The 27,176-nt window shown below is 49.6% G+C and overlaps 1 protein-coding gene across 3 annotated transcripts in view; it reads left to right on the top strand.

The window, feature by feature from the left end:
* The window catches only part of ZFPM1 (zinc finger protein, FOG family member 1), a 121,903-nt gene extending 95,079 nt beyond the window's left edge, over positions 1–26,824 (top strand). For 2 of the 3 annotated variants that reach the window (XM_033157005.1, XM_033157008.1), the window contains exons 4-10: positions 3,715–3,848; positions 17,222–17,327; positions 19,896–20,105; positions 20,731–20,955; positions 21,832–21,927; positions 23,313–23,468; positions 24,536–26,824. In XM_033157005.1, the coding sequence (XP_033012896.1) occupies positions 3,715–3,848; positions 17,222–17,327; positions 19,896–20,105; positions 20,731–20,955; positions 21,832–21,927; positions 23,313–23,468; positions 24,536–26,817 (3,209 nt within the window). In that variant the 3' untranslated portion in view covers positions 26,818–26,824. The remainder of the gene's footprint in view (positions 1–3,714; positions 3,849–17,221; positions 17,328–19,895; positions 20,106–20,730; positions 20,956–21,831; positions 21,928–23,312; positions 23,469–24,535) is intronic. The other variant, XM_033157006.1, reaches the window with a different exon arrangement.
* Positions 26,825–27,176: the final 352 nt, after the last annotated feature.

Genomic DNA, 27,176 nt, shown 5'->3' with positions numbered 1-27,176 from the left:
CAGCTCAAAGCCGTCTCAACCAAGGGTCCTAATGAAGCAAAATAAGAGGCTCCCTTTTTGATGGAGGGATGCCAGCAAGCTTTGATCCGTCCCCTGTGTTGCAGCTCCTTGCAAAGTAACCAGAGAGGGGCCACAGTGGGTTGAGGTGATGCCAGGAAGGGTTGGATCTGTCCATTTTGGTTTCTTTCAGTTCCCTGTTTCTTCCCATCTTAAGTTCAGTCCTCCACATTTCTGCAGCACTTTTCAGTTTCTAAAGGTCCTCATAAAAATCCATAAGTATTTTAGTGTAATTTCTTCTTTGCATTTTTGCCTAACATGCACACATTTTTGCAAAGCAATTTCCCCTAATATAATGCATTTTGGAATATTATATTTACTGATATTTGCAGTTTTATAATGCTGTACTCTAGCACATGCATTTTTTTACATGTTACTTGGCTGAAGAACTGCACTGCAATATTCGGAGACGAGCAAATTTTGAAAGATGGCTGTGCTTCGGTTCTTGTGTTGTTTTGAAAATTGCAAACCCGGTAGTTTCACCTTTTAATGCAAACTGAACTGAATTCCCCCCCCCCCCCAATCCCTACATGATGCCCAGACAGGGAAAATCCAGTGCTTTCTGAGTCATCTTACAAAGGTGGCCCTGAGTCATAATGGGGATTTGTCATTGCTACAAACATGATCTCTTACCTTTAACCATTGTTGTTATTGTTAAAAGCACATTGATGGATTTTGTGTAACTCAGAAGCTCACCAGACAGAGTAGAGTGGTGGGAATTAAACTAATATGCCATAATGTTGACGTTCTAGAAAAGTTAAGTAGGATAGCCTACACGAAGAAAAGATCTGTGAATCAACTGAAGACTATTTGCTTTCAATTTAGAAGGTCCCAAGAGAAATCAGGTAGAGCTGGGACAGACTCCTTGCCTGAAACCCTGGAGAGTTGTTGCTGCCAGTCAGTGTAGATAAAGTAGAGGGACCCTATGGTCTGACAGTGTCCCAAGTTCCTATTAAATCAGCTATTTACCCTGAATAGGTAAATAGCTGGCTTATTGGGGCACACGCCCTGGACACCCAGGTGGACAGAGATGCCACTCACAAAACAGGCAGGTCCTTGAGGAGGTAAAAGGTGACTTGCCCAGTACCTCTCACTTTTGTGGGAAACACGTGCTCAATATTTTGTTGGAAACCCTTTTGGATACACCCTACAGTTGCTTGATGCTGCCAGAGCAACCTGAAAATCTTACCTTAAGCAGGTGCTGCCATCTTGGACCTGGCTGTTGAGGTGCAACTTTCACAGGGGGACCCCATATTTAGCTGAAGCACCAATTCCACCTTTAAACTGAGGCAAAAGCAAACCTGTTCATTGAAAGCTCTGGCTTCAGAATGTGGGTAGCTAATCGCAGTAGAAGGCCACAGGTCGAAGCTGGGGGGGGGGATTCTCAGAAGCAACAGGTGAGGGACAGGTGAATATCTGAAAGAAGAGCTGCTCCGGTTCTTGTTCAGTAGGTCATTGGCAGCAGTGATATAGTGGTCAATGGTCATCATGGTGGCTGGCATAACCACACTCCCCAAACTATAGGCAGCTCTGCCAATCCTATATGTGCCTCATATTCTCCTCCAGCTTATTTGGAATCTGTTGGCAGAACACGGTAAAACCATTGCAAACCAGGTGGCCACCTTTGCAGTAGCAACTAAAAAAAATCCCTTGCGTTCCTCTTTAACCAGGCCTTTGGCTGATTGACACCCAAAGCCCTTTTAAAAGGTGTTGGGGGGGGAGGGGTTGTTGGGTTGTTTTGGTTATGTATTTTGTGTTGTTATATTGTGTTTTTATGTTGTAACCGCCCTGAGACCTGCAGGTATAGGTCGGTATACAAATTTAATAAATGACAACAACAACAACAACAACAACAACAACAACAACAACAACAACAACAAAAAGGCTTTTGTCGTGAAATTCAAAAAGGGCTATTCACAATAGTATTGTGACATTGTTGTTCATCTCGGTTTGTGCCAGTTATTATTAGTGCTGTGCTTTGTCCTTGTTTCTCTGGTGTTTGCAATTGTGCCACACACATATATATAAGTGCCATATATCAATGCAAATGTTTTTTTTAAATTAAATTTTGAATTGTAACAAATAAATAAAGAACATACCAAGTAAAATATCAGAAGTCAGTGAAATCATATACAGCATGAAGTCCAGCATGAAGAAGAAGATGGTTACAAAGTTTACTATGCAAACAATAAACCCACCAAAGTGAAACCTCACAAGATCCACACCTTTGTATAGGCAGGAGACACTGCCCAGCCATCAGCTTTATCATTTGTAAATGAAGTCATGCTATATTGCAAAAAAAGGGGGGGCGTGTCTCTTGTACTATGTTCTTCAGCAACTTTTAATTTATGGGAAATATTTTCTAGAAGAGCATTTGCCATTCTAGATCTTTGATATGTAGAACTGCCACTGTTACAGGTGACACATGATATCCAATTCCACATCTGTAAGAAAATGATATTTCAGTGTGGTGGCACCTACACTTGGGAATTCCCTGCCTGTTGATACAACGAAGCAGGTGCCTTCGGTGTATTCTTTTGGCTATCCACTAAAAGCACTTTTCTTTAGACAAGTCTGCTCAGATACATAGAATCTGAAGTGCTTTTAGTTTATTGCTACTTTTACTTATCTCAATGTTTTACTTGTCTTTACTACATATGTTATCGTTTAATTATTTTTGTAAACCACTTTGATGGTTTGTTTGTTTTTACAATCAAGCGGTATATAAATTGTATGAAATAAATAAATATCATTTGCAAATAACATTTCCTGCCCCCAGTGGCCTCGGGGCTCGCTCAGCTTGGGGGCAGGAGCCTTTCCGCCCCCCCTCCCCCCTGCTGAGTAGCAGGCTAGGGCCAGCTGTATTGGCCACAGCCTGTGAGGTGATGGGGTCAAAGCGCCTTGGTTCCCACGATGAGAACTGTGGCAGTTTCATCTGGCATCTCGCCCGCTGGGGCCAGTGCAGCTTTTTTCAACATTCCAGTATATCGCCAAACCGCGTTGTTTGGCTGGTGATACACCATGTTGTTGAAAACCCAGCATCGCCCAGCCCTAAGACATACATACCTTCACTGTGCAGAAAGCAACAGCACATAGTATAATTCCAATTGATTATGATCGGCCAACAGCCACAGGAAATATGTTTGTAGAATTAATTCAACTTAATGAAGCATATTGAGCTTTAAAGGAAGATCTCCCCCCAACCTTTATCTTTTAATCAGGAAATGTGAACAATTTTGCAAAAGAAGTGCTTCTGCTTCAACTGCTAATGTGAAGTAGGAACCCCATTAAAGAATAAGAAATAGTACCTAGCCTCTGCTCAGTTATTTTGCTCATTCACCAAGGTCTTCCATGCTGTCACAAGCAAATTTGAAAACCTCATTTTGCACCTCGTTCTCTTGCCAAAACAAGGAGGGTCCATCTGTCACCCTTGTGTGCAATCAGACGGCACCCTCTCTTCCACTCCATTGGTTGATAGATTAACATCTATCCTTGTAGTCTGGCCATTTCAGTGTTTTTAAGAAAGGATGAAGCCCACCCCATCTAGTAGGGAGGTCTCTCCTTACTGAAGAAGCTTCCTTGGAAAGTTTATGTATGATCTCATCTCATTGATTTCTGCTTCTCTGATCTCCCTTTTTTTTCCTTCCTGTCCATCAGGTGAACTGGAGCTGATGACATCAGAGGGCGAGAGCAAAGTGCGTGCCAGGCAAAACGTGCCTGAGGGATTGTCCTGGGGTCCGTACCAGGGGAATATCCACAGTGAGCCTGCTTCTCCGGGGAACAGTGAGCCAGTAAGTAAAGAAGTCAGTAAGTTGGCAGAAATGAAAGCAAGCACCCCTCTCCTCTTTTCCTCTCTCTGCAGAAAACAGCTGCAATGCCCTGTGGTGGGTGGCATCATTTTTATCCCACCTTCCCTCCAAGGAGATCAAGGGAGTGTCCATGGTACCCCAGTTTTATCCTCTGCGAGTTAACAGACGGGCAGTTGTAGAGCACCTGCCTTGAATCGTCTGCATCTACAGGTGCCACTGCCAGTCAGTGCAGGCAGTACTAAGTTCCATGGACTCTTAGTCTGGCACTCTGACCACTACACCATCCTGGCATTGGGGCTGAGCTTGCACCAGATGGCATTCCTAGCCTGGCTGTCATTTCAGACTACCTTCCTGCACTTTTGAGGCAGTCCCTTCCACTTCCTGGGACTTTAAAAAAAACACCATACAGGTGTAAGCATGGATATCTCAGTTGGTTAGAGCAGTGTTTTTCAACCACTGTTCCGCGGCACACTAGTGTGCCGCGAGATGTTGCCTGGTGTTCCGTGGGAAAACATGGGCTGGCGGTTGCGGCACTGGCGGGAGGTGGCGACGCTGCTGCTAGCGGCAGGTGGGCTGGGCGCGTCTCCCCCTCGGCCCACGGCGGCGGCGGGCGCCTTTGACTATGAGCTGCTCCTCCTGCGGCGGAGCCCGCGGAGCGCCTTCCTGCCCAGTGCTCACGTCTTCGCGGGCGGCGTGGCGGACGCGGCCGACTTCTCGTCCGACTGGCTGCAGCTGCTGGCAGGCGGGCCGCGCTGCGGACTGGGCTCGGTGCGGGGCGAGTGCCTGAGGGCGCCGCTCTTCGCCGCCGAGCGCCCGGAGCTGGGCTCGCCGCTGCCGGGAGACGTGGCCTTCCGCCTCTGCGCCATCCGCGAGGCCTTCGAAGAAGCCGGAGTCCTCTTGGTACTGCCCGGCCCGGTGACTGATGCCGCCGCCGCCGCTACCACCGCGGGCCCGGCCCGCCTGCTGCCAGCCGAGCGCCTCCCGCCGTCCTCGGGACTGGCTGAGTGGCGGCTGCGGGTGCAGCGGCAGCCCGGCAGCTTCTTGCAGCTGTGCCGACACCTGAGCTGCGTGCCCAACATCTGGGCACTGCGCGAGTGGAGCAACTGGCTGACCCCCGTGGGCCGTGCGGGGCGAGGCGGCCGCCGCTACGACACCGCCTCCTACCTCTGCTGCCTACCTAGCATTGGGGCATCTGCTGCTACCAATGCTATTTTTCTAGAAAAAGAGGTGCTGGAGCCTGGAACTCATCACGGACGCCTTCCCTCGTTCTCTTATAATGGCGAAGGCTCCCACCTGAGAGGTGCCAGAACTGAGTTCCTGTGGCTGGGGGGAGAGTCCTGACTAGTACTATAGTTGTTATTTATTATTATTAGCCTGGTGGGGGCGGGGCAAGGTGCGCCATCTTCACATGCTCAATTCAGACATGAGAAGAATTATCATTTTTATTATTGCTACTACTACTATTATTGTTATATAATGGTGGTGTGCCTCGTGATTTTTTTCATGAAACAAGTGTGCCTTTGCCCAAAAAAGGTTGAAAAACACTGGGTTAGAGTGTGGTGCTGATAATGCCAAGGTTGCAGGTTCAATCCTTGTATGTTACAGCTCTATATTCCTGCATTGCAGGGAGTTTGACTACATGATCCTCAGGGTACATTCCAACTCTACAATTCTATGATTTTATGATTCTAAGCCAATGTGGTGCCCTCCAGATGCCTTGGGACTACAAATCCCATCAGCCCCAGTCAGCATGGCCAGTCGTTGTGGATGATGGGAGTTGTAGTCCAGGGCATCTGGAGGACACCACCTTGGCTAGCCCAGACCTTGCAGCATGTCTCAGGCACTTCCACAGGTAATAAGTGTTGGTCATCATAACCACTCCCCAAGGCAATGCTTCTGATTCTTCCTGTTTCTCACTTACAAGCAGCATCCTTTTAGCACAGGCCAAGCTACGATGCTGTGTCTAGCACCGCACACAAAGTGCCCGTCAGCAGGATGCAGCTTTTCCCATGCAGCTAATCTCATTAGTGCAGCTCATGGCAGGGCTATATCCCATCAGCATCAGGTTCTTAAAAGCTCCTTTCTGCACAGGCCTGTGGTATGTTTTTGAAATCCCGGCTGGAAGGCCTTTACCCTGCTGGGCTTAATTTCTGGTTTCCCCAGTTGTCTTGCCGTTCTGTCTCGGAACTGGTGCTGCTTCGCTTATTCATCAGCGATCTGGAGCTGGGCTGAGCAGGGAGGTGGCCAAGTCGCAGGTGACCCCAAATTGTTCAAGAGGCCAATGAACCAAGCAAGGCTGTGAAAAGCTTCAAAAGGATCTCTCTAGGCCCTGTAATGAGCAGGCAACAAAGTGGTAAGTGAGGCCCAATGTCAATCAAGTAGGAGCGAGGCTCATTGCAACCAAAAATAATTCCATGTGTATCCCATGTGTTTCATGGATGGCAAATTGCAGAGCCTGTAATTCCCCCAGAACTATTCTCCCCCCCCACACACACACACACCAGTGCCTCAGCTTGGAACATAATATGAGCACCTTTGAGGATGTGCAGAGTGTTTTCCTTCTGCTGCTGAATACCTACAGCCAGCTGCTGTATTGGAGGTGGCTAGCCAGATGTTGTTGGACTTCAACTCCCAGCTGCCCCAGCCAACATGGCAAGTGGCCCAGGGCATGGTGGGAATTGTAGTTCAGCAGCATCTGGAGGGCCACAGCTTCCACACCTGCATCTCATTTGGGTCTTCATTACTCTGAGAGCAGGGGTTTGCTGTCTGACCCCACTGCGTTCATGTGTGCAGCCCCACCACCCTCCACACTGGTGTCTGCATTGGGGAGATCTCTGACTGGCCAGGAAAGAAGTATTGGGGTCATTGTGGACAGCTCCCAATGGTGACAATGGAAATGGGAAATTCCACGTTAGTGATGATTAAGGAAAGGGATTGAAAGTAAAACAGCAAGTATTACAATGAAGACAGGATATAAATCTTAAAGTGGACCTGCCTTTGGAACAACTGGGCCCCACCTGTACTGTACATTTGAAGCAATATCATACCACTTTAAACAGTCACAGATTCCCCCAAAGAATCCTGGGAACTGTAGTTTGTTAAGGGTGCTGAGAGTTGTTAAGTGGCCCCTTTTCCTCTCACAGAGCCACAGTTCCCAAAGTTCCTTGGGAAGAAGGATTGGTGGTTAAAGCACCCTGGGCGTTGCAGCTTTGTGATGGGAATGGGGGTTCTCCACAAGGCATCTCTTCTGTAAGCATCCCAGGTCACGAGGCTGGGTAAGGCCCCTCTCAGCCTGAAGCCATGGAAAGCTGCTGCTAGTGAGTGTAGGCATCCCTAAAGTAGCTGGACTTACGGTCTATCGCAGAAGAAGGCATCATAATATGTTGTTTGTGCATCTTTGGCTTCTATCCGTTTAGTTTGTTCCATTTGTGCTCCTCTTGGGTGTCCAAACCTGGGTTGCGTGTTGACTTACAAACCCAGTTTCTCATCCTCACAACCTCTTTTGGCCCTGCTTCCTTTTCCAGTGTGGTGTAGTGGTTAAGAGCGGTAGACTCGTAATCTGGGGAACCGGGTTCGCGTCTCCACTCCTCCACATGCAGCTGCTGGGTGACCTTGGGCTAGTCACACTTCTTTGAAGTCTCTCAGCCCCACTCACCTCACAGAGTGTTTGTTGTGGGGGAGGAAGGGAAAGGAGAATGTTAGCTGCTTTGAGACTCTTTCGGGTAGTGATAAAGCGGGATATCAAATCCAAACTCTTCTTCTTCTTCTTCCTCTTAAATTTCTCAAGTTTCGGCAGAAGGGGGGAAGGACGTCAGAATCAAGATTGTTTTGGGGGGTTGTGTGTGTGCATGAGTGTCTCAATTTGTGCAACAAGTACACGTCTGATTCCAATAAAAATATTGCAAAACCTTTTAGAACAAATGATAAGAATAATATAGCAATGTGCATGCCTCCAAAAAACCAGCTATGGACATGATTTATAACTAGGCTCAGGGAGTTCTGAAATGACTTGGAATTCAGAAAAGGGGAAGAGGGTGGGAAACCCAAAGGATTCACCCTTCCTCCTACAAGAGAGGAGTTGGGCACTGGAGAGGAGCAGCAGTTCGGCCCCTTCCGCCCTCCCTTTGCCCCCCCCCCCCCCACAGGAGGAGGCAGGAAGAGCAGAATGGGAGCAGGTTGGTGCTAACTTTCTTCGGAGGATCTTGTTCCCTAGCTCTGGGTTTTTCTGTTTGAGCCCTGACTGTATTATTGCCATTGCTGTTGTTAGATTTATTATCTGCCTTCAGCAGAAGGAACCGGGGCAGGTCATGGCAATGTAAAAATACAACAGTCAAAGCAGTTTGAAACAAATTACAATCACAACTAGAGTGGGTCCTAAAAATAGACATCTCAAGTGGAGGAGGTGGACAATGTCAGTGGCTACTAGCCATGATGGTGATGCTCTACCAACCTGGACAACGGCAGCTATGTTTATGTATACTAGCTGCTGGAAACCACAGGAGGGGAGAGTGCAGTAGTGCTCAGGTCCTACTTGAGGGTTTCCCACAATCTTCTGGTTGGCCACCATGAAACCCGGATGCTCAGCTAGGCGCGGGACCTTTTCAGCCTGATCCAGTGTCCTTAAGTGCCAAAAGGTCAGGGCAATGAGGTGCATCTTCAGCATATGCTGAAAGTCGCACTTCTTCTGTGGAGGAAGGAATTTCCAACTTTGGGGTGCCTGGCACCCCCCCACACACCCGCAATGGTTCATGCCCTGCTCTATAGGTGGTTAGGCTGCCCCCAAGTGCTATCCAAGGGACCTTGGCCTGGGCAAGACCCAATCTCTGCCGGTGGGAAAAGGAGGAGGCGGCGGTGGCTCTTTTGGGATTTCTTCCAACTCTTTTTTTATGGGGCTTTGTGAAGGATATGGGACAGAAAGCCCTGGCCTCTCCTCTCCCTTCTCTCTCTCTCTCTCTCTCTCTCTCTCTCTCTCTCTCTCTCTCTCTCTCTCTCTCACTCTCCCCCCCCCTCAGCTCAAGCCTCCCCGTTTATCTTTTTTCCTCTTTTTTGCCAAATTAAATCCTTGATTAACCCTTATCTTGCCAGTTTGGCGGCTATCTCTCCTGTGGCGCCGTATGTCCAGACAACCGGTACGGGATGATTGATTTCTTAAAGATATGCCGCTGCTTTTTTCTGATACTTCATTTATTGTCTAAATATTTTTGCTCCCATTTCAGCAGCTTCCCTTATCAAGTCGTGTTGATGATTCCCAGCCCTGCCCTCTCTCTCTCTCTCTCTCTCTCTCTCTCTCTCTCTCTCTCTCATCCTCCCCCCCCCCGCCCCAGTTTCTTCCTTTTCTTTATATTTTCAATTGCCTCCCTTCTCTGTTTTTTTGTTTGTTTGTTTGTTTTTAAAAAACCCAGAAGACAGAGGAAAGGGTTGTTGCTCTGTATGGCTGAAAGTGACTATCAGTCTCTTTTCTTGCCTGGGGAGAGGGAGGTTGGGGAAGCACAGAAAAATGGGTCTCCCAACTCTATCTTTTCTTCAGTAACTGGTATGAAAAACCCCCAGTCTATGATGGCCATTAGGGAAGGGAAAGCAGGAAGCTGCCTTATATCATCAGGCTATTGGTTCATCTAAGACAGTATAGTTGTCTCTGACTGGCAGCAGCTCTCCAGGGTCCCAGGCAGAGAAACATTTCCCATCATCTGCTGGCTGACCCTCTTAACTTGAAAGTGCCAGGATTAAATATGTTCAATATGTTGATTATTATATTTATTATCCGCCCTTCACCAGAAGGCCCCAGGTTGGGTTACAGCAATATAAAATGCAGCATTCAAAACAGTTTAAAATAGCTCACAATCACAGCTGCAGTGGGTCCTAATAGAGACAAAAAGAGAAGCGGAGGGGTGTGTGTTGCCTTTGCACTCTGCTTGTGGGGGGCAGCCAGGAGGCACATTGCGGGAATCTGGGTTGCTGGACTAGGTAGATCTTTGAACTGATGTAGCTGCCCTCTCCTCACACTCCCATGCCATTGATGGGCAGCAGAATTGAGTCTGCCAGGCCCTACTACCGGTAGGAATGAGGGAGGAATCTACTTTTTGCAACAGACCAACCCGACCTGATGGCTCCAACCTTGCTTGCGGATCATAACACAGCTCCCAGTTGGATGGTGGATTTTGCAATGCATTTGCAGTCTGCAAAAAGTGCACACCAAAATCCGCATGTTGTGTCAACGGTGCATATAAAACGCGTGTTTTGAGGTGAATGCATTGAAGAGTGTGTGTTTACATTAAAAAGTGCACACAAGATGCATGGGACAGGACAGAATGGGATAGGCTCATGACTGCGTGGCAGCGAAGCTGAAACAAGATGGAATTAACTGCTCAGCCCGTCCCTAGTCTTTGTCCATACAAATGCAGCTTTCTAAACAAATATTCTGTGTCCAGCTTCATGCTACAATGCCATAGGCATATAGGAAGCTGCTGTGTTGTTGTTGTTGTTCAGTCGTTCAGTCGTGTCCGACTCTTCGTGACCCCATGGACCAGAGCACGCCAGGCACCCCTATCCTCCACTGCCTCTCGCAGTTTGGCCAAACTCATGTTAGTAGCTTCGAGAACACTGTCTAACCATCTCATCCTCTGTCGTCCCCTTCTCCTTGTGCCCTCCATCTAGGTGGACCAATGGATTTGACCCTCCATACTGTGTCAAATCCATTGGTCCACCTGGCTCAGTGCTGTCAACTCTGGCTGGCAGCAGCTCTCCAGCTTTTCAGGCAGAGTTCTCACTCCCAAGCCTGCCAGGGATTGAACCTGAGACCTTCTATGCGCAAAGCAGATGCTCTGCCTCTGGGCTATGGCCTTTACCCAAGCCAGGCATGTGGGAAGATGCCATTAGGACACATTGGCTGCAACCTTGCCCCTCCCTGCAAGACTGGCACTCTTTGCCGCAATCAAGTGTCTCTCCCCAGCCTAAAAAAAAAAAACAAGCAAAAAAAACCCAAACCTTCCTGTGGGGAGGGCCGAATCATCCTGGAGGTTAATGATTAACCAGCGTGACGGTTCTCCCTTCCCTTGTTTGGCAAGGGGTCCGGCTGCCCCAGATAAAAAAAAGTCCCAAGCGGATGTTGCTCAGATACAGTTTCTGATGGTTATCTGGGCCGCTGCAGATTGGAGACACTGACCTCTTTGTTAAGGGGAAAACAAGGAGGGTTTCTCTGCCTTGCCTTCCTGCCCGGACCCACTTACCACGGAGGGGCTGGCATGGAGAGTGTCCGGGAAGGAAGCCACACCTTGCTTGCCAGTCTGTCTCTCTCACAGCCCCTTTATGCTCCCAATGGGGCATTGTGGGGAAAGGCATAAAAGGGGGGGTGTTTTGGGGAGCCAGGTTGGCGTGGATGCAGACCTTTGGGAGCTTGTCGCCTGCAGTTATTTGTAAGAGACAGTCTTGTTACTTGACTCCAGGACGCTCTCGAGAACCTGGGGGTGGTGACAACAGGGCAGGGCTAATGGAGCAACAGAATGAGCCACTTCCAATGTGTCTGTCGTGGTTCGTGCAGGCATCTTTTTACACCCATGCATATAGCACCATAAGCCTGCAGGAAGCTTTGCAGAGCAGAAGGTGGGGGGGGGGAGCTCCTTGCCCTCAAAGAGCTGTGAATAGAGTTACAGTGAATGACTGACTTACAGAAGGGCAGCCTTTGCCAAGCTGGTTCCCATCCTGGTGCTCTGGACTACAGCTTGTGCCCAGGGGGCCTGTTGGAGAATTGCACAAATATTGCAAAAGCTGCTGCTTATAGTAAGGGGAACGTTGCACAAAGCCCCTGAATTTTCAAAGGAAATTTGGGCTTTCAGGAGGGATGCAGGGAGAGGTGGCTTTGTGCTGGGTAGTGATTCCAAATATATGGGGCAGCAAAGGAGAAAGGCTTTTTTTTAATGGAAAAAAAACACATTTTATTGAAAATTTGGGATTTATATGCCACTTTCCGGTCAAAAGCAAACCCCTGAACCATAATGAAAATACCAAACATACAAACAGTTGAACTAAATTATAACAGCAAGCAATTAAGAACAAGTTAAATAAATAAAAGTATTTAAGGACGTAAGAAGCCAAATGCCCATGTAGTCTAGCAACCTGTTCTCCTAAGGGCCAACCAGATACCCTAATGGGAAGCCTGCAAGCAGACACTTACTTCAACAGCACCATCCCCACCCACTATTCCCTGCAGCTGGCAGTACACAGACTCACTGCCTCCAACAATGGCAGCAGAACATAGCCATCCTGGCTAATCGTCATGGATAGCTTTATCCTCTGTTAATTTGCTTAATGCTCTTTTATAGCTACCTGAGAGTGGGTGGCCATCATTGCATCTTGCAAGAGAGAATTCCATAGTTTATTCACTGTGTGAAGATGTCCTTCCTTTTGTCTGCCTTGCCTCCTCTAACACTCAGCTTCATTGGACGTCTTTGAGTTCCAGTACTATTGAGAAAAGGAGAAAAAAAAATCTGTCTACTTTCTCCACACCATGGATCTTATATGCCCCTGTCATGCCCCCTTTACTAGCATCACCCCCCAGCCAAACTTAAAAGGCCTTAATGTAGTAAACTTCCTTCATTCTAGGGTTGCTCTAACCCAGGGGTTGGCAAAGTTTTTGTGGCTTGGGCTGGTTCACGGTCCCGCAGACGCCGTGGTGGGCCAGAGTGTGTGCATGCGCAAACACTATTTCCAGCGCGGAGGAGGCATGCACAGCTTCCCACTGGCTGCAGTCCTGCAGCCAATGGGAAGCCGGCCAGCATCGCGGAAGGTGGTCCACACTCTGCTCCGCGCCGGTTTAGTGTGGTGCACAGGAGCCGACCAAGCAGGTGGCACTGGCGGGGGTCCATGGGCGGTTAAATGACCCCCATGGGCCACTTGTTGCCCATGGGCCTTAGGTCGCCAACCCCTGCTCTAACCAGTTGATTATCCTGGCTTCCCTTTCGAGGATGTAAATCAATGGGTGAGAGATGCCAGTTTGCCCACGGTTTCCTATGGATGCAGCTGTTTGCAGTTCTCTTCTCCCTAGTTTTACTGAGCAAGAGCCAATTGCACCCACTTCACTCATCGCTGGTAGCGTGCAGAGGAAACAAACCACAATCCCTGGCTTAGCATCACATCCAACCCAGAGACGATGGTTTGTTTCGCTCATAGCAGAGCACAGTCAGTCAGGGACATCTTAGCCATTGAGGCTACTGGCACAAGGTACCACGGCCTGAGGATGGCGCCTGCGCCCTCCAGCCCCGCCAGCAGCACTGCTCTCGCCCACCTCTTCTCGGGCTGCGGACTTGGGGAGGCTGTTGGCGAGCTTCCCGTCGGCGCTGCAGCCAGAGCTCCCTGCACGGCAGCGCCACACCGCCGCTTCGACCGAGGAGGCAGAGGTGGAGCACAGCTGGCAGCGTCCCCACCCGCCCCACCCTGCGGTCAGTAAGCCCAAGAGCAAACCTTTAGCTACAGATCTTGGCTTGTTGCAAATGTTGCAACCAAAACAAGCCGCTCTCCCCATTTCAGATGTGAGTCTAAGCCAGGGATTGTGCTTTGTTCTGCCCTAGCAGAGAGGTGCATAGCAGGTGCCATTGGGTCATGTGTGGTAAGCCATGATGGCCAAATGTGGCCAGTGAACCTGGTGAACACTGAGAAGCCAGAGGGGGGTGGGGTGGTCTTCATTGGCCCCCTGCACAGCTCATTAGGGAAGAGGGCTAAAACCTTTGAAAATTTTGCTTACGTTGCACAGTTGATTCATGACATCTTCGATTTAGTTGTGCCAAAATGTTATACAGTATATGATATGGTAAATTACTTTTAAGTTTACATTATAGAGGAGGGATCTAAAAGAGAGTACTGTTTAATGGAGGAGGATGGCATGGGCCCCCATCTCTAACTTCAGTGAACCATTATCAGGCGGTGGGGAGAGAAGTGTCCCATACTGAACTGAGGCTTTGGGCATCTTTCCTCTCAGTGAACATGGCCATTCACGGTGGCCCCTGTGTACTTTTCATGGCTGTGTGGCCAGCCAGGAGCAGAAATGCTGAATCAGCAGATTGGAGAGAATCATTCCCCCTCTTTTTTTAAAAAAAGACCCAGGCACGTGGATGTGTCTTCAGTGACACACTTCTCTCCCACCCGCAAGATATATCTTGCTTGCGCACTCTCTCTCTCTTTCTCTCTGAAGTTAGGAATGTTTCTTTTCTTGCAGCATCAGCAAAAGTGTGTGCGCGTGTGTGTGTAAATGAGGGGGGGGGAGTTTGTGTGTGGTGCATGTGTGTGCGTTTTATCAAGCCGTGAGCACTCTGCTCCTTGGAGTGATAAGCTCTAAACCGACCAAGACTGTCAGTCTGAGTTGGAGGGTTTAGAAATATTGGGACGAATAATTAGATTTCATATCGTTACTGCTGCAGCCATCGAAGGATCAGGCAGATTAATTTTTCTCCTCTCTCTCTCTCTCTCTCTCTCTCTCTTTCCCTCCTCTGCTCATTAATATTCATTAGCGGCACATGAAGGCAGAGAGGAGCCGAGGCAAAGTTGCGGGGTGGGGTGGGGTGGGGAGAATGAGGAAGGCCAGCGCTGCTGCTCATCTCAAATAAAGTGTCTCTCTGCCCAGAACATGGCTGTAAACCCTGTGGGTCCTCCAGGTGTGGTTCAGGCCAGCTTCCAGGCACACCTGGAGGGCCACAGCTTCCCAACTCCTGACCCAGAGCTGCCTCTTCCTCCATCCACACTCCCTCCAGCCTTTTCTGAGCCTTTTCTCATTGCACACTATCCTTTGTAAGGTGCAGCAGTTAAGAGTTAAGCACAGTATTCCAAGTATGGTTGCACCTTCTTTGTTTTTGCACCTTTGTTCCTGAGATGGAGCTCCCATACGTACCTAATGCTGGATTTAGGGCACTGGAGATGCACATGTTCCATGAATTAGGCTGGGTGTGTGTGTGTTCTTCTTCTTTCGCCAGAGGCAGTGTGGATGCTGGATTGACAAGACAGAGAGCTTTGCACTAACCTGCCACCTTTTAAAGAGGGGGACGTAGATCTGTGGGTCGTTGTCAATTTGTTATTTATTTATTTATTGCACGCTGGCAAGCATAAATGTGAGCGAGGCAATTTGCATTCATTAGAGCGTGTGTCTGCCCTGGAAGGTCTCATAAAAAAAAAACACCTCCCTAGGCTTCGGCCAACACTTCTTCCGGATACACCTTTTTTGTTGCTGTACCAGTCAGAGGTTGTGCTCAGGGCAACCCTGTTTAGCTCTGAGGCCTTGCCATTCTCGATTCACTGGATCTTTTGACTCTCGCAAGCCTCATTTGGTCTGGGACTAGCCCCAAGATCAGTCTCATACATGCAAAAGTGAATGTTTCACCATTTTCTTCTTGGGCTCAGGGAACACCTTTTACGTTGGGATCAGGGGAGAGAGGGCTCAGACCAGACACCTGTCAGATCTAGCCAGTGCTTACAAGTGCCACTTCTTTCCTGGGGTGGAAAGAAGCCTCACGTGGCAGGCGGGCTTCTTGTCATGGCTTTGGGCCTTGTGGCTGGCTTGGCCTGCCCCAAAACAGGGTGCTCTTCCCATCTCTGCTGACCATCTGTGGCTGCGTCAGCAACACAAGGATTGTTTGCCCGGCCCAGGACACCGCCGAAGCCCTTCCTCTTGTCTCCCCCAAGCAGCGTGAGGCTGCGCCAGCCCCGTCCCATCCCTCCTGCTTCCCTCCCTCCCTCCCCCAATCTCTTTTCCTCTCTCTGCATGGCTGAGGTTAGGGGTGAAGTGGCTGTTTCCTCCCCAGCCGGTGATGGTCGGCCCTCAGGTTAAGAAGAAGAGGAAATAACAAACTTGTTGTGTTCGCAGTCACGCTCCGCCAGCCGTTGGCCGTGCCACGGGGTTGTCCAGGCAGTAAGCAGTGGGCTCAGTTTCCCCATTGGGGGGGGGGTATCCAGAGGCGGAGGCCTCTCTGTAGGAGGCTTGCTGGGACCCCTTTGTTAGTGCCACCCCGAGGGGAGTTAAGCCTGGGCTTTCTTTCTAGGAGACCCAAGGATGGCAGACTGACCGGTGCGTGTGAGAGATCGAGGGAGGAGATGAGAGCAAAGTGGTGTTCCCAGTTGTGTACTCAACCAGGCATGCAGCTGCTACGACCTGTGCCACATTCACACCATACTTTTAAATCACTGTGATGCCACTTTAAACAACCAAAGAATTCTGGGAGTTGCAGTTTGTTAAGGGTGCTGAGAGTTTTCAAGAGGCCACTATACCCTTCACAGAGCTACAATGCCCAGAGTTCTCTGTGAAGAGGAATTAACTGTTAAACCACTCTGAGAATTGTAGTTCTAGAAAGCCAATAGGGGCCTCATAACACCCTTAACAGACTACAGCTCCCAGAATTCTTTGGGGGATGCCATTTCTGTTTAAAGTGGTATCACAGTGCTTTAAATGCATGGTGTGAATGTGGCCTTGGTCTTGTCATCTTTGACCTAGATTTGGCTGTGATCGTCAGTTCCCTCCCTTGCTACGTGACCAAACTGATCTTGCCACTAGGCCAGTGAAAGAATGAATCAGCTGCTTGGAGGTCAGCCATCTCTGGATGGAAGCAGCCATACAGACATATACCACTCATCATCTGCGCACATTGTGCTTGCTTTCTCTATCCTCATGACTCCTCATGGGAGGAAAGGCTCCTTGCACATGTGGTGGGAGGACTCCTTCAAGGGTTCATGTGCCACATGTTGGGCTGGACCATATGGGAAGGGTGGGGAACTTCAGGGCCTGAGGCCATATGTGGCCCCCCCATCCTTCTCCAACTGGCCCTCAGAACTTTGCAGGCTACACCGGAAGCGTTTTTGCCTGACTGAAATGTGCTTTTCACATGTAAACCCTGGTAATGTAAACCCTGGTAATACCTCTTGTTTATCTGCATGGAGGATAAAGAGGGATGAGTGTAGGAACTAGCCTATTGTACAAAGGTTAAATTTACATTTGTTGTTCCACCCACTTTTGCCTCTGGAACCTCCACCACTGGCATGTGGCCCCTGGAAAGTTGCCCATTCAACCTCTCTATTTCTCTCTCTCTCCCCCTTCCATCCCCCCATTTATGAAACTTATGCAAGTGTCTATTTTAGAGGAATTAGCTCGCTGAGACGTTCACACAGGGCATTTCAGTGGCTGGTGTGTGTCTTCTGTTCTTGAGTTGTAGCCCAAAATATTTGGAGGGCCCCTGGTTGACAAAGGGTGTTCTGTATATACACACACTCCACGCAATGTGGAACCAGGGTAACAGCTGAAGTGAAGAAACCACAATGTGCTGGTGAGGGTCCGGTTGTGTAAGTGACACATATGTTGTTGTTTTTTATATTTCTGTCTCTAGCCAAGCCTACCTGTGACCCTGGTGCTGGAAGATGACAACTGCTGGCTGTTGAAGCTGGCCTTGGTTTCTGGAGAAGGCGATGCCAACTCCGTGATCTACAAGAAGGGTAGGTATTTGGACAATGGCCTCTTGGCACCTGGCAGAAGTTGGAGGCATTTGATCTGTAGTGTTTTCTCAAAACAAGAACAGGGTTGCTTAACAGAGCCAGGTTTTCTTTTATTGGCACTTAGGGACAAAGTTGGATTCCTAAGGGTTTTCTAAAGCCACAACCTAGTGTTTCTGTAATTGGTCCATTCTCTGGGCAGAGGGATGTCCAATCCCTTTTCATCTTCTCTGAACATCTTCATCTCCTCTCTCCAGTTTCCCTTTGATTAAGCCACACTTCGGCCAACCCTCAGACCCTGTCTGCAATACGAGGATAATCAAACTAGCCCACCTTAGAGGGTTGTTGTACATATTACAACACAACAGTGAAGATGACAACACAGTTGTGTGTGTGTGTGTGTGTGTGTGTGTGTAGCACTTTGAGCTCACAAAAGCACTCTGTAAATACTCAAGGTGATGGTGATGATTATCGCTACATATACAACACCATTAGCGTACCTAACTGCCCTTCAGATTATCATAGGCAACAAATTGGCCTCTGCCCTATAAGATAAACAATATGGAAAATAGCAGAGGAAAGGAGAGACAAGAATAGCAAGGAAAGAAGGTGTGGGCAAATTACAGTAGTATGTACCCAGAATATAACTACTGTTGGGCATGAGGGTTTGACAGTTAAGCCAAAGCCCAACATGCGGCACATGAAGGCAGGCAGATGTGGTACTGTGGACACATTTAGGAAGGGTGTTCCAGCCTTAGGGGAGGTCCAGCATAACAGGCAAGGGACCTTCAGGTGGCTGAGAGTAAAAAGAAAAAAAGATTGAGACGGCATAGCTATGGGCAGCAGAGTGGCAAACAGGCAGGGAGAAGGAAATGGTTAATGCTAGCTTTTGACAAGCTGTGGACTGATGCTGCCACCTCTGGGTTGTTTTATGTATTGCATGCATCAGCTGCTGCTACAACATTATTCTTATTTATTCAGTTTATTTGGTCCCACTTACATCCTATCCTTTTGCCTCCAAGGGGACTCAGAGTAACAGTTTAGCTGCAGCCTAACCCTGCAAGGTACATTAGGCTGAGACAGCGATTTGCAAAAGGCCACTTAATGAACTGTGCATGGATTTGAACCTCAGTTTCTCTCAGGTTTTAATTGAGAATTTATTTCTCTGGTACTCTGATCTATGTGCACCAAAAGCCACGATGCAGTGTTAAGTACCCAAACAGGTTTTTTTTTTCTGAAAACCAAAAAAAGATCCTGGGACAAACAAAACAAAAGAAGGAATCTATTTCTTACTGTCACTCGGCTGCCTTTTCATCCTGGCCAGTGTTAACATGCCCCGTGGCATTTCCCAAACAATATCTAAGCTAAGCAAAGAGCCTTAACTGCCCTTCTTCTAACCCAACAAGCATGGCTTTCTTTTGGGACATTTTACTACTCTGAAGATACACTGGAATTTAGCTCAGGGTGGAAAATGCCCCCCCCCAGCCAATTGTGTTATGCTTTTCAGGGTTGTTGTTTTTTTCAGAAGTAGGCATGAAGGAGAAATTTGATTCAGTTCACATTTAAAAGCCAACCTACCAAATTCACACTTTCTGAAACAATACATGAGCCAAAACTCAGCAAACCCTTCAAAATTCACACTTCTCTGAATTCTACATTGCAGTTCTCCAGCAAAAGGCACACATTAGAGTAAAGTGCACATATTATGGTAAACTAAGAAGTTGGAAGTAGAGTAGGGAGAGAGAGTGCTGCGAGTGGAGGGCTGTCCTTTTTTCCATCCTTGGGACCCGCTCCCAGGAAACTCACCCAACTTTCTGCTGCCTGGAAGTGGGTGGGTGCAGTGGAGCTGATTAACTGCTGAACAGGACAGAGCTCTGGGTAGCCTGAGGAAGCTCCACCCACTTTGGTGCCTGACCATGAAAGCAAGCCTGGAGTGAGAGGCTAGGATGATGTCAGAAGTTTCCAGGAAGAACCCTCTTCTTTGTCAAATTATGTGGGTGATCTGTGAGCTTGTTTGGGCCCTGAGTTAGAGTCAGAGTAGATGGGTGGAGTCCTGCGTAAGAGCAAAGAGATGGCGTGGGTGTGTCAGATGGAGACATGATTTATATTGGTCTATCTTTATTAGCCATTTGTATTAATGTAACATTTTTGCATATGTAACACTGTGTATTTTTGTAATATTTGTTGTTTAAGTTGTCTTTGCTGTTGCTGCTTTAGTTTTCTGTACACCGCATGGAGATACTTTTATATATTAAAGTGGTACAAGGATGGTGCAAAGAAAGGTAATAAAAAAAGGATATAGCAGTTTAAAAAACAGCATGCAAATATGCATTATATTAGTGGAAACTACTTTGCAATAATGTGTATATTAAGAGAAATTAGCTCTAAAATGTTGATGATGATCTACATGAGGACTTTAAAAAAAGAAATAAAATAAATTGCAAGTGTGGAGACCTGAACTTAATACTTGGGTAATGAGAAACTGAAAGAAACCCAAATGTGACCATTCTTACTGAGAAGTGGCTAATCTAATTTAATGGTCTTCCTCCCCATCCACTGCCATATCTGCAGATGATTCCATCTGGTGCAAAACCACCAAAGCCATCTCAGAAGGAGACATACTGAGCGCGTTTGTCATGGCTGAGCCATTGGGGATTCCCAACCACACCGTGAAGACTGAGCCTGAGGGGCCTTCTTACCCAGCGGCACTGGCCCCTGAAATCCAGCTTCTGCCACAGCAAGCGGGCATGGCAGCCATCTTGGCCACAGCAGTTGTGAACAGTAAGTACCCAGGGTATGGCCCATGCTTCTTATGCCCCCTGGATCCCAGATTTAGGGCACCTCCAGGTGGTCATTATTGTGTGGAAGGGCAAAACAGACATTGAGGTTTGCACAATTAAAGAGGATGAAAGTGCTTTGTCACCCTAGCACAATAAATGCGCTCACTTGAGTTTTAAGCCAGCAATGTGGACACAGCCCAAGTCTTGTAAAGAGAGGTTGAAGGAGTTGCTTATATTTAGCCTGGGAAAGAGACAGCACAGAAGTGATTCTATCTGAAGGGCTGTCACACACAGGATCGAGCAACTTTCTTTTCTGCCACTCCAAAGGGCAGGGCCCAAGTGGACAGATTCATACTAAACAATCTCAAAGACATCTGGTTGGACACAGGATGCTGGACTTGATTGGCCACTGGCCTGATCCCATAGGTCTCTTCTGGTGTCCTTATTAGAAGGAATTTCTGGAGGCTACAGTCTGTTCAATAGCAGGAGAGACTGTCACTTTGGGAGGTGGTGGACTCCCCTTCATTTGATGCTGGAGTTGACAAATCCAGATGGATTCAGCTGGTGCTTCCTTTATTTTATTTTCTCCCTCCCCCCCTCTCCCCGACTTTCTCCCTTCTGTCCAGAGGACGTCTTTCCCTGCAAGGACTGCGGAATTTGGTACCGGAGCGAAAGGAACTTGCAGGCTCATCTGATGTACTATTGTGCCAGCCGCCAGAACGCCACATCTCCCACGGTGGATGAAAAGCCCAAGGAGGCCTATCCAAATGAGCGCATCTGCCCTTTTCCCCAGTGCAAAAAGAGCTGCCCCAGCGCCAGTTCCTTGGAGATACACATGCGGAGCCACAGTGGTATGAGGGTGCTGCCTCCTTGCTTCTGGGAAGGGGGAGGGCAGTGGCTTTGGGCTTGTTGGAGGAATGAGGAGGTGGTGCTAAAGAAGGCTAAACTAGTTGGATTGCAGGAGAAGGGCACCATTTCAGAAGGTGGGGGTGTATGTGTGAGTGAGAGAGAGGGAGACAAAGAGTGTGGGCATGCAAAAGACACAGCAAGGTTTAGAGCAAAGGTCGCTAACCTCATGCCCTCCAGATGCTGTGGGGATTTGGGTTGGCAAAGCATTTTGGCAGGGGGTGCTTTTCAGCTGCATCCCAGAAACATTGCAGAAGATCCTGATATGTTTCTCTGGGAATAGTCTACTCAAGTGTTGGGAATCTTAGGTGAAGTTGTAGCAGAAGTTACCCCCAGTTCCAGTCACCACACAGAGGCAGCTTAAGGTCCCAAATTTTTACTGCAGCAGAAGATAAGGCTTCAGTAACACAGTTCCAGATGTTATGTACATACAGTTTGTAGGCTTTGCAGATACAGATACATACAAGTACGAAGTATTTCTGTAGCTCTAGCCGTTTGAAGCATAACAGACTCTGATTCACTTCTCAAGACTGACCCTGACACACAGCACAAGACCCACTCGCTGACTGATGAGCTGCCACACCTTAATCACTTACATAGACAGCACTGGGCTGTTGGCATAGCAGCTGGCTTGGCTGCTGGCTTATCCCATACATGAGGCTATTTGTGCCTCTGAAAAAAGTAACTCCTTCCTCTATGTCCAGTTTCTCCAACATAAAGGGCATTGGAATGCTCTGTGCCCTTCCCTGCTGTTTGGGTGATGGAACAAGTCTCGTGGTCACCTTTCTCATGCTGTTGTCTCCTTCTGGCTTCTCTTTCAGGAGAGAGGCCATTTGTGTGCCTTATCTGCCACTCTGCCTTCACCACAAAAGCCAACTGTGAGCGTCACCTGAAGGTCCACACAGACACACTGAACGGTAATCCCCAATCAGTATTGGAGTGAGAGATCCATCTCACAAGCAGTGCTCTGTAGAGGTAGACCACTGGCAGTACTGTTTAGCTAGAGCACTGTTTGGTTTCAGTGGGGACAGGCTTTTTAGAAGTGGTTCAAACAAAAAAGTGAGATGGTCCCCATCCCAGAGTAGCTTATCCTATGTTAGCCAGTGTGGTGTAGTGGTTATAGTGTGTTGGACCTAGAACCTGGGAGGCTCTGGTTCACATAGACATGAAGTTCACTGGGTGACCCTGGACCAAAGTCTGCCTCTCAGCCTAACCTACCTCGCAGGATTGTTGCGGGAGCTGAGTGAGGAGAGGGGGAGAACCATGTATTGGGATTTTTGTTTCTTTATTAATTTTTTATACCGCCCTTCATCAAAGGATCACAGGGCAGTTTACAATATAGAAACACAAAAATGCATAACAAAAACAATACCCCTGGATCCAACCACAGTTGAAAAGGCCATGGATTGTTTAATTAGCCAGTGGCCTGGGACAAGAGGAATGTTTTTGCCTGGTGCCTAAAGATGAGTATTGAAGGTGTCAGGGTGAGCCTCCCTTGGGAGAGCATTCCACAAACAGGAAGCCATCTTGAGCTCCTTGGAGGAAAAGGTGGGATATAAATGAAATAAATAAATAGACACAAAAGTGCTGGTCCTCCTGCCCGCTCAACAATCCAGTGGCAACTCACAATGGCATTATACCACCTTGAGGATCAGAGACAGTATGGGTGGTATTCAGCTCAGCTTTACTCAGAGGAGACGTATTAGAACTAATGGACCTAGCTTAGTCATTCATTTACATGGGTCTGTTTTGAGTTAGACATAGTTGAAAACCACCCAGTGACTCTGAGCACCAGCAGCTGGGAATTGCAAGTGGGAAGAGTTGCTGTTGCACTCTGGTTTTGCTTCTGAGCCTCCCAGAAGGGGCATCTGAATGGCCACTGTGAGAACAAGATGCTAGACTAGACAGGCTGGGGTGGTCTTAGGTGGCCTTGTTCTGCATGTAGCGTAGCAGAGCTGTATGGAGGTCCTCCTCTTTGCAGTCAACAGTGCTTCCCACCATTAGCTGACCTCACACCCTTACTAATGTGTGGAGCTCTTGCTCACCCCCTTCACACTCAAAACCCAACAAAATATTGGGCCATGGTTCAGTGGTATAGCACCAGCTCTGCATTCAGAAGGTCCCTGGGTTCATCTCAAGCATCTTCCATTAGGGAAGCAGTTGAGTATCAGGGCTCAGAAAGGACACCTCTCTGTCTCTTGAGACCTGGGAGAGCTGCGGCCAGTCAGACTGGATGGTACTGGATTTAGGTGGGCTGGTAGACGGTCTCTTGATTTCTTAGCGCTCTCCTTTGTTTCTACAGGTGTCTGCCACAGCTGCGGATTCATCTCCACCACCAGGGACATCCTCTACAGTCACCTGGTCACAAATCATATGATCTGCCAGCCAGGTTCCAAGGGGGAGGTCTATGCCCAAAGCACCACCATTGCTGCCCCGGCCACCAAGTCCCTGGCCCCAGGTAAGTCAGGCACGTGACATGGTGTGGTTTAGGTCTAGAACTAGGATCAGGGAGAGATCAGGTTCAAATCCCAGCTAGGCCAGCCTCACAGGGTGATTGTGAGGATAAAATGAGAAAGAGCTATGCACACCACTTTGAGCTTCTTACAGAGGAGTTGGGATAGAATTATTATGCTGCGGTTCTTACCATCATCATATTAATAATTATTGTTTTAATGAATATATTTATTTATTTATTTATTTCATTGAGTCTACTCTGAGTAGGACTTAGTTGTATGAAATTCATTACCATTAATTTTTATTTTATTTAATAATATTAAGGGGATGGCCTGACATAAATTGTTTTAAGAAGACAGGAACTTGCAGAGATTTGAGTCCGTTTGGGGGTTGTGTCCACAGAGGGGCTTATCTGTGGGTGCCACATAAACATCCAAGCATTTGTGAAAGAAGCATGCTTGGGGAACTAATGATGGGATGAACGCACCTTGTCAGGCTCAGAAAGCAGAATTCCTGCTGAGTTCAATTCCAAGCTAATTCATGCCCCTCATTATGGGACTGTGGTAAAGCAACAGGGTCTGAATCTTCCCATTCACCTGCCTGTCTACATGACTTGCTGCCTGGGCCAGAGGAGCAGTGGAAGGGGGAAAATCTCCCTCCCTGCTGCCCCCACGCTTCGGTTACCTAGGAGCTTGGAGCACTGGGCAAAGTAGTTTTCCCAGTGCTATTGGTGGATGCCAGTAGTGTTGGGAAAAGTACATTTCCCAAAGTCCCTTCCATTCCACTACTGTCCAAGCATTAAGGAAGAAGGTATGTGGCCAGTGTTGAGGAGGAATTGGAGTGGAGCAGGACTTGTTCTTTTCTAGATAGGATTTTAATCTGAGCCTGAGAAGAATCTGGGCGGAATAATTTCCATTTTGCTTCCCAGGCAAGCTTTACAAGCAGCCAGAATCCATAGATCTCTGAGCCAAAAATTACAAGATTCAGTGACAAGGCTACACAGCCAGCCACCTCAGGGCTATGAGGATATGGCCAAGCCACTACCTAAGCACCTCTCCCTTCTCCCTACAGGTCTGAACACGCCGGGCCCAGTCTCCACCTTCAAGTGTAGCTTCTGTGGCTATGTGGCTGACTGCTTGCCCAGCCTCCAACAGCACGTGGTCCTGCACAGCACCGCTGCAGCTGTACTGCCAGGCCTGGAGCCCAAAGCTGCCCAGAGTCAGCTGGACACCCCTGCCAAACTGGCAACACAGGTGATGGCGTCCCCTATGGAGGAAGTGGCAAATGGCTCCCCACCCCAAGAAGGTTTCTCCTCCACACTGGGGGATGGGGTGACAGTAGTGCAGATCAAGGAGGAGCCTGAAGACGAAGGGGAAGTCCTCAAGGGAACCTCCCAGACAGGGGCAACTGCTGGTCCTGAGCTGGAGCCAGATGCCTCCTCTCGAGCATCCTCTCCACATAGCCTGCATTCAGTAAAGGTGAAGTCTGAAATCACCAGCCCCACTCCTGGGTCCAGCCCAGTGCCCAGCGAGCCCGGGTCGAGCACACCTGGTGGCACAATATTTCTCCCCCAGTACATGTTTGGCCACGAGGCCACAGTGGTGCCCCAAGCTTCAGAGATCCTGGCCAAGATGTCGGAGCTGGTGCACAGCCGCCTGAAGCAAGGTCACACCGTGGTGCCCCCTGTCCTCTTTCCAGGCACCCCAGTGCCCAAGGGCGCCACCTGCTTTGAGTGCGAGATCACCTTCAACAACATCAACAACTACTACGTCCACAAGCGGCTGTACTGCTCCAGCCGTCGCTTGGCAGAGGAGAGCCCCCCTGGCCCTCGCAAGCTGAAGGCGGCTCCTTCAGTGCCCCCCAGAGGCCCTCCCACACCTGGAGTCCTCCTCTCGCCCCCACTACCGGGAGACAGCAAGGCCACACATGAGGGGGAAGCTGGGTCAGGCGCCAGCCCACCCAGTGTCCCAGAGGTCAAGCAAGAGATCAAGGTGGAGGAGGGTGGGGCTAAAACCAGCCCCTCCCCTGAGGCCGATGGGACTGGGCGCATCAGTGAGGACAGCCGGAGCCCTGGGGGCAGCTCCATGGAGGAACCAGACGATGACCCCAGCCGGACTGTGTGCGAAGCCTGCAACATCCGCTTCAGCCGCCATGAGACGTACATGGTGCACAAGCGCTACTATTGTGCCTCCCGCCACGACCCGCCGCTGCGTCGGGCTGGTGCTGCGGGCAAGGTGCCCTTCCTCCCCCAGCCGATCCGTACACGCAAGCGGCGCAAGCTGTATGAAATCCACAATGCCGCCAACCAGCTCAGTGGTGCCCCGGATGCCACCCACCCCGAGGTGCCCCCGGTGGTCCCAGCTCTCATTCCCGTGGTCAAGGCTGCCCCCTCCCCTAGCTCGAGCCCCGACACGGACGGCCCCATTGACCTGAGCAAGAAGCCCCGCCTCCACAGCGGTGCGGAAGTGCTGCCGGCCTCCCTCCTGCCGCTGGCCGACTACCACGAGTGCACGGCCTGCCGCATCAGCTTCCACAGCCTGGACAGCTACCTGGCCCACAAGAAGTACTACTGCCCAGCCACACCCTTGCAGCCCAGCACGCTTGAGCAGCTGCAGAAGATCAAAGGGGCCGTCCCAGCTGTGCTGAAACCTCGGGGCAGCCCTGAAGGGCTGAGCGAGGAACCTGAAGCGGCATTAGTCAAAGCAGAGAAGGGGGTCCCTTCTGTGAGCCCTGCAGCACCCCCGGCTGCCTTTCCCGGCCTGGACTCGCTTCCGCAGCGCTACCTGGATGCCAAAACCCTGCACCTCCCAGGCGCCAAGGTGCCCCTGGTGGTGTGCCCCTACTGCCCGCTCAACGGAGCCATTAAGGGAGACTTGGTAGAGCACTTCCGCAACGCCCACGGCCTCTTTGTTGCCAAAACGGTGGCTGGAGCCACGTTGATAGAGGCCACCCGGACGCTGACGGAGGGCAGCCTGCTCCCGCCGCTGCCCACTGCCTCCCCGCCACAGCCCCTCCCCAGACTGCGCAAGGACAGCTTCAATGGCAAGGAGCCTCCTGCTCCTTCCGTCTCCAACGGGAGCCCGCGCCCTACTGTCTCCCCACAGCCCCTTCTCCCCCTCTCCCCTCCTGCCCCCTTGCCCATCTCCCCCTTGCCTGAGGCGACACCCAACGCCCCTCCCGGGTACACGGACAAAAGCATGCAGACCCCACCAGGCAAAGGGCCCCCCACCCCTGTGGCCAACGGTAACCACAGGTACTGCCGCCTCTGCAACATCAAGTTCAGCAGCCTGTCAACCTTCATTGCCCACAAGAAGTACTACTGCTCCTCACACGCTGCCGAGCACGTCAAGTAAAGCCTTGTCCTGGGTGTTGTTTGCCAGCCCGGAATCACAGCCTCTGGCCACTCATAGCTGGGGGGGGGGCAGGGACGAAGGGCTTGGGAGCAGCCGATCGTGATGGACTCTCCTGCCTTCGAGAGCGTCACATGCCCCCTGCTCTGGACCTGGGGAAGGGTTGTTTTTGCACTAGGGCTGTGGAAAGGGGGCAGGTTCTTCCTTAGGGCACCAGTGGAGCCCTGAATAGGGGGCAGCCAAGTTGCACGCAGGGGCTCGGGAGGAGCTGAAGGAAGCCATGGGGATGTCTTCCTTACAAAGTGGGTGCCCCAACTCTCAGGCGCTAATAAGAGTTCAGGGATCATTCTACCCCACCCACC

The sequence above is a fragment of the Lacerta agilis genome, chromosome 8, assembly GCF_009819535.1.
Source record: "Lacerta agilis isolate rLacAgi1 chromosome 8, rLacAgi1.pri, whole genome shotgun sequence".
NCBI classification, from domain to species: domain Eukaryota; kingdom Metazoa; phylum Chordata; class Lepidosauria; order Squamata; family Lacertidae; genus Lacerta; species Lacerta agilis.
This window is presented reverse-complemented; position numbering and strand designations above follow the sequence as displayed.